At 32.8% G+C, this 7,600-nt stretch overlaps 1 protein-coding gene across 1 annotated transcript; it reads left to right on the top strand.

Moving 5' to 3' along the window:
• Positions 1-226: 226 nt before the first annotated feature.
• LOC108373804 (uncharacterized) lies at positions 227-528 on the top strand (the record flags this gene model as incomplete). Its single annotated transcript, XM_017629756.1, has 1 exon — positions 227-528. A coding segment is annotated over exon 1 (231 nt), but the record flags the coding sequence as incomplete, so codon positions are not given.
• Positions 529-7,600: the final 7,072 nt, after the last annotated feature.

The following is a 7,600-nucleotide window of genomic DNA, read 5'->3' as shown; positions in this document are numbered from 1 at the left end:
TTAGACTTATTTTAAACATTACTTGAAGAATGTAATTGAAAATTTAAATTTTTTACAAAAACGCTAAGCTGGGTTTTTTTCTAAGGATCAAAGATCTTATAAAAATTAGGTCAATATTTTTCCGATAGATGTATTGGTATTGATACTGATTAGTACTGTAATGATGACAAAAATTCAATTTTTTGGTTTTCTTTTGTATTTTCAGAAGTAGTATGCCAACACAAATACATGAGTAGTGCACTAAACCATAAGAAAAACAAAACATCTTTAGCTCCCTAAAAAGAAAGGCTCGCAATAATGGCTTCACCCTTGACATCTACGCTCTACCGCCAGAGCAGCGGCATGTATGCCTCAACGCCACCTAAACACTATGCCATGGGTGGTGTGCAAAATAAAAATGAACGCAATCGCCTGATGGAGCTGCTACGTTCACCTAATTTACTTACATCACCAACTTTGGAACCCTCATCGAAGGGGCTACTAAATGGACCAGGACAAAATAATTGCTTCCTAAATTGTGCTGTACAGGTGAGTTGGGGAAAATATCTTTATTGCTTTTTATTTTGACATATTTATGTATTTTAAGTTTAAAAAAAATTAACTCAAGCTTGTAGTGCATTACTCCTACGTTGCTGGATGCGAGGCGTTCAATTTATAGTTTGATTCCTTTTTTAACTTTTTATTGAACTTGTAGGTAAACATTTAAAGTCATAACTTGCATAGTTTGCAAAGCCAATAGAAAATGTTAGGTATGGTTGTGAGTCCTACCATGTCTTGTTCTATCCTTCTTTACTTTTTTGGAACGAATTTCCTTTCTATATCGTAGGGCATTTGGCTGCTTTGATGTTGTATGTACCAAACCAATTATTCCTATGGATTTTATTCTAAATACCTTAGATAATCCCAGCCGTCCCCTTTTTTGTATTTTTTCGTGTTCCCTCTAATCGGATGTTAATCGAATAAATAAAAGGAGTTTGTTGGGTGTTAAATAACTCAAGTTCTCTTTTCACAACACATCTCTGCCACATCCTAGCCTAATGCCTAATATTTTCCAATGCAGGGCAGAAAGTGTTTCGCCATTTCATCCTCTTCAAAACAAGAATGTCAAATGGGGTTGTCATGTATGCCAATAGCATTCAGGTGCTCGTACCACAAGAAGTGATCAGTTAGCAAAGCAGCAAGCTGTGCGCAGTCCAATCTGCTCAATTAAACAATAATAGTTCTGAGATTGAGGGAAATACGAGTTCCACACGGTGGCGTGGTTGGTTTAGAGTTTTAGTGCTGTATCTGGATGCAGACTAAGGAATTCCACTCTCGTCCTGCCTTGCTTGGCGCTCCTATTGATCCAGGTTAGCTTGGATGTTACAGATGGTTCCTTAATTCGTGCAGAAGTTAGTTATCTTGAACAACATTTGGCAAAGGATCTTGGCCAAAATTTTCATTGCTGCATAAATATTAAATGGGTACGCACAACTTCCGATGCCCTTAGTGTAGATTGATCAGCGCTGATTCACAGCTATTTGACGCCCAACCCCTTTTTCGCAAACTATCCAGTACAAAAAAAGTAAGTGCACCTGGGCCACACTGTAGAATTGAAACTTACGTTACATATCTAGTATGTCTCATAACCAGGGAACGGATTTTTAGGACCTAAAAACCTATAAAAAAGGCAAAATAAAGTAACGAAATAGGCTGGAAAAGGCAAAATAAAATAGCGAAAAAGGCAGGAAAAGGCACTAGGTATTGTAAAAAAGGCAAAAAAAGGCAAAATAAAATATAGCGAAAAAGGCAGGAAAAAGCAAAAAAAAAGGTATTGCAAAAAAAGCAAAATAAGGCACTAAAAAAGACAGAAAATACGAAGAGCAATCAAAAAATAGATTTTTTTTAGAAATGTTTATATTACAAGTAAAAAGAGAAAAACTATGAACTAGTTTCATTATATGAAAAATTTGTACTTTGTATCTTTTACTATTTTATCCTTTCGAGTTTCTAACTCATAAAACTTTAATCTGTATAGTTGTAGTAACATTGAACCACAAGGTGCATTTTGAAGTTTTCTGGCAGCATTTTCATTCGATTTTCGCGAAGAAAAGCCTTAAATGTACTAAATGTGCGCTCGACGTAAGTTGATACAAGTGGAGCCCAATTTAAATATGGAACGTTTGAAACGTTCATATTATCAGGAATAAGGGCGTTTTCCTCGCTCTTTACAATTTTATCCACACCCCTTATTGTCTCCAAGCCTACGTTTGCTCAGAAAACGGCTTTGAATTTTTTCAACACCAATTTTGCAAGAGGTCCCTGCGCTTCTATAAGCCGCATGGGCATGTGTATATTTTTTAATCTTAAAAAAAAAAAATGTAAATGCTATAATCACTTTTTTAAAGGTAGAAAAGGCAAAAAAGGCAAATATCTTAAAAAAGGCAAAAAAAGGCAAATATCTTAAAAAAGGCAAAAAAAGGCAACATCAAATGTGTATATATGGAATCGCGGAAAGCTAAATCGTGGACATTCTTAATCGAATATACTCTATCTCTTTAGCAGAAAAAAAGGCAATTTCCATAAAATCCGTTCCTTGCTCATAACCAATCTACATATTTATTTACGTACATACATACATCTGATTTTGCTTAAGATTATATTTTTTGTCTTTTTTCTATCTGGGCTACTATCTGGATACCCTGTTCGTTCTAACTAAATATATGTGTTGCTGTTTTCCTTTATCTTTATCTCTATCGATAGCAAAATCGATAATATAATCCATCAAAACATCTATAACAAACCCGATAAAAATATCGATAACAAAATCGATAACAAACTGGAAAAAATATCGATAGAAAAATTGATAACAATATCTATAGGAAAAACGATAACAAAATCGATAATAAAATCGATAAAAGCATCGATAACAAATTCGATAAAACTAACGATAACAAAATTGATAAAAATATCGACAAGAAAATCGAAAACACATTGGATTAAAAATAGCGAAAGTAAATGCGATGACAATATCGATAGCATAATCGATATCGATAACAAATGAATAAAAAATATCGTAATCGATAAAAAAATATCAATAGCAAAATCGATAAAAATATTGATTATTATATCGATATGTTCCAAAAATATCGATAGAAAAATCTATGAAAATATCGATAGCAAAATCGATAACAATATCGATAAAAAAAATTTATAACAAAATCGATAAAAATATTTATAACAAAATCGATAAAAATATCGATTATTCTATCGATAAGTTTCGAGAATCGAGAAAATCTCTAAAATCCCGAAATAGTTTCCAGATTGAGACTCTGTGTCTCTATATCCTTTTCTCTATGATTACCTTTATTTTAATTTTTCTTTCTCTATCTTGATCTTTACTTTTATCGGTATCCTCATCCTCATCTTTTTCTTTATATTTATCTTTGTTTTTATATTTATGTTTATCATTTTCTTCATCTACATATTCCCCTTCACCTTTGCCTTTATATAAGTAAAAGTTTAAATTTACCTTGATTTTCATTTTTGCCTCATCTTTACGCATCTTTTTGTTTGTTTTTATTTTTACCTTTGCCTTTTCTTTATATATGTACGTAGTCACCTATTTTATTCTTGTATTGGTCTTTTTCTAAGTGTTATTCTTTAACCTTTTATTAGCAAATTTTTGTTAAATTAATACCATATGCATACACTCAAGAAGCACTTGTGTCCGCCCCCCATTACCATGTGCAACTTCCGTTGCACCATTTCCGGGGGCAATTTCCGTTGAATTTGACAATTTACTTCCAACCAACCAACTGCCGCTAAAGAAGTGTCACTTCAAAAATTACGACCTAAGACCCCATTATCATTGTAAGTAAAGTGAAATAATCATCCATATGTTAACCGACTCCTGTCACATTTTCAGTTTCGGTAATGTCAGTATGAAAATTTTGTCTTAGCCCCTAAAGTCTGCGATTCTCTATAGCACTAGACTAAAGCTAGCGAAGTACTTTCCCACAAAAGAGACCACAAGCATCAAAAGGAATGCTTCCAATAATTCTCTACTTTTTTTTACTCAATTAAATTCAGAGCAAGTTCGTTACTTAAGTCTTTCGTTAGACACTTTTATTGGGCAGCTTATATTTTTTATTAGACAGCAGACAAGGCAAGTAAGTATAGAATATGCTGGAAGTCTATATTTGAGTTCACTTTATATTCACATAATTATAAAAGTGCAATCAATACACACACATATATACACAAACACGTGTTTGCACATACTTATGCACTACGTCCCCCATTTCACCCACACCGATAATTAAGTGTATATACTTTTAAGTAAACATGTAAATCGCCTCATTCACACGCTCTTAGTTTACATTTACTTCTCGATGCAAATTTAAATTGCATTCAGTTGGCTAAGGAAAGCGGACGCGCCTTCAATTTGCTGATATGTCTGATTGTGAATCATCTTTTGCATTAGCCTAAAACATGCAACAAATTGCAGCAGCGAGCAAGAAAAATAAGAGCACAAACACTAACGCTGCCATACTAAACTAACAAACTACTACTTTTTATTGTCGTTTTCCGTCACATCAATGCTTCATCTAGTTAGATGTATATATATCATTTTTTTTATTGTCTCGCATGTAATCCGAATGGAAATTGTTCATACAAATAAATGATAAATTAATTTGCAAATTAAAAGTATAGCATGAAATCGTGTGCAGAGCGCTGAGTGCTGAAGAAAGAAAACGAAGAAGACGCGTATAAAGAACATTGCTGAGGGTGAGGTAGGCAAAAAGAGTCATGGGAAGTGATCATAAATATATTCAAACAAAAAGGCATCTCTCTAATACTCACACCGCCAGTAATTATCCAGAGATGCATGTGTGGCTCGATACTAACACATATATAAATATATACATACATGTACAGCAGATTATTTAAATGTGTATATGCTAAGGCCAATTTTAATAATCTTTGTACGCTCACTTTGGCAATTTTTTATTTATTTTTTTTTCCACAACTGGCGCGCGTGCTCATGCAGCAATTGAAGTGTGTCTATGTATGTGTGTAAACAACATATTTATTTGTATATGTCTTTATTTTCTGATGTTGAGGAAGAAGTTGTATCGCATTTTGTTTAATTTTTACTTCCCTGCTTTTATTATTTAGCGACTGCCGCATGTGGAAGCTTGCAGTTTCCCAGATGCCCGAGGCTGCACCACCAACAGCTGTTTATTATTTATATGCATAAATTCAGCTACATATACATACTCGTATATTTACTTGTGTAGTCGTGTGCAGGTTTTTCTTTTATATTCTATTTCCCTGATTTTTTGTTGTTGTTGTTGAAAAAAGCATGTCTTTAACGAAAGCAATACACATCTTTTTCACTTGGTTGTTACGCTGTTTGCTTTAATTTTGTTTTTCTGATTTTCATTTCTGACTCATGGCGTACACATATGTGCATGCATATGCATATGCACACACACACATATGTATGTGTTTTTGTGTTTTATCCACCTTCAGTGAGCCTGTGAATTTTTCTATCAATTCATTGCTATTGTCTTCTGCACATAAGTATCAGAGTTATTGTTGTTGCTTATTTTTTGTAATTGTGCTAAATATAGCCAACATGTTTTTGCACTTTCTTCCCACTAAAAAGCACTTAAAGTTCCCCTTGATAGTTACACGCGATTGCAGTTTTTTTTTTATTTCAGTAGTTTCAGCGCCAGTGATGACTCAGGGTTCAAAGAAAAATTTACGCTTTGCTACAAATAAAAGGAGAATCGATTTTCATGGCAAACCATTTTTGTAAGATAAATTTCGTTTAAACATCTGAAAACTCTTAAACGACAAAATTCTTCTACGTAAAAGAACTTTGAAATCTCAAAGTTTTAAAAGTAAAAAAATTTCAAAAAATAGTTCAGTTCTCCAAAATATGGTGCTATGTACATAAAATTAAAGGTAACAGTTCCAGAAATGACAGACAAAAAAGTTTGTATATATTTTAAGAAAAAGATATATATAAAATTAATTTAAAAAATCGACGTATTGCACATATACTGCTGAGACATTTTTCTTCATAAGAAGTATTTTCGAAATAAATCGTTATTGAACCCCTTTTTTGTTACTCGCATTGTTTTAATATTTTATTTAACTTATTAATTAATTGGTTTTAACATTTGAAAAAGTGGCAACTCTCCTAAATAAATATCATATATGTTTTAAGTAAAGATATAATCAAAATGTGTGCCAAATTTTATTGAAATACATCTAACCGTTTTTGCCGTTTAAAAAGACGAGAAAAATATTAGTACGAATATAAAATTTCTAAATTATTGAACGAGCCACCCTTAAAAAACCAACAGTTGAGAGTCAGAGTATTTTTAGTTAATTGTAATCGTAATATACTATATAAGTGCCAACCTTTCTCTTTTGTATGGGGACCAACCCAAATGCAACGTATATACATATAAAACTGAACCCCTTTCAAGAATAATTATTGGCATACCTTTTGAACTGCCTTAACACTGGCATTTTTAAGTGAATTTCCCTGATAAGGAGAATTAATATGGGAACTCAGTGGCTGCTTGATTTTAATAATAATTAATAAAATTTTTCAATTTCACTTTAGTAGATAAATAAATATTCCAAATTTATTATTTCAAATTGCGTTTAATTTGTTCAATGCTAAGTTCGCATTGATTGACAGCATTCGCTTACTTAACGCTGTCAAGTGCATGACATAATTTTGTTATATTCAAACACACGCATATGCGTTTAGAAATTCACACATACTATACATACACGCAACGTCTGAACGTCTTACTTATGCCTTTCTATGCAAAGAACTGTCAATTGCCGCTGGAGGTAGAAAAAAAAAAACAAAGCCAAAGAGCTTCCTACATAAAATTGGCATTGAAAATTTGAAGTCGGCTTTGGTAGTTAACGAACAATGGTGCGTGAATTTTTGCGATTATTTACAAAGATTTCATCTTGTTTGAATTGACGCAAAATGTTTGTAAGCAATTAGTTATAATTTTGAAGATTTAATCTTCAGTAATCACCAATAATAATGTCTTTGGCCATCAGAAGTGTCAGCGAGGAAAATTTTAGTACAACATAAAAATACTGCAATGCGTATGCGTCATAGAGCGACAATCACATAGCTGCGAGTTGACAGCATAATTATGACAGCTGCATTTGAGTTGGCGTAAATTTTGTCAAGTGTGAATTTAAAACTGAAAAAAAAAAAACGAAACGAAATTAGTGCTAAATTTTCTTGTCACCAAACGACTGGTTTTCAGTTGGCTGGCACACTTAAGATATTGTCCACTCCCCTTTTGAGGTATCTATATTTATTTCATTGCGATTTTCGCAAGAGTCGCAGCAATGGGGACATTTTATACAAATGTGTTTAAATGACCAACCTTTTTGATGTATGGCTAATTGTAGTTTAATTGATAGGTAGCACGCAACGAAAGTAAAAATAAAAAGCTAAAGTCTGGTGCGAATAAATAAGAGTAAGGATTTAATGCCATATATGAATTGAAGTCGTAATTAGACTCGCGATTACACAGATAGCAGCAACAAAATAGTCGTTGATCAG

Source organism: Rhagoletis zephyria, unplaced genomic scaffold, assembly GCF_001687245.7.
Source record: "Rhagoletis zephyria isolate East Lansing unplaced genomic scaffold, Rhagoletis_zephyria_1.1 Rzeph_scaffold_07048, whole genome shotgun sequence".
In the NCBI taxonomy this organism is placed as follows: Eukaryota; Metazoa; Arthropoda; class Insecta; order Diptera; family Tephritidae; genus Rhagoletis; species Rhagoletis zephyria.
Note: the sequence above shows the minus strand (reverse complement) of the source record. Positions and strands in the feature narration are given on the sequence as shown.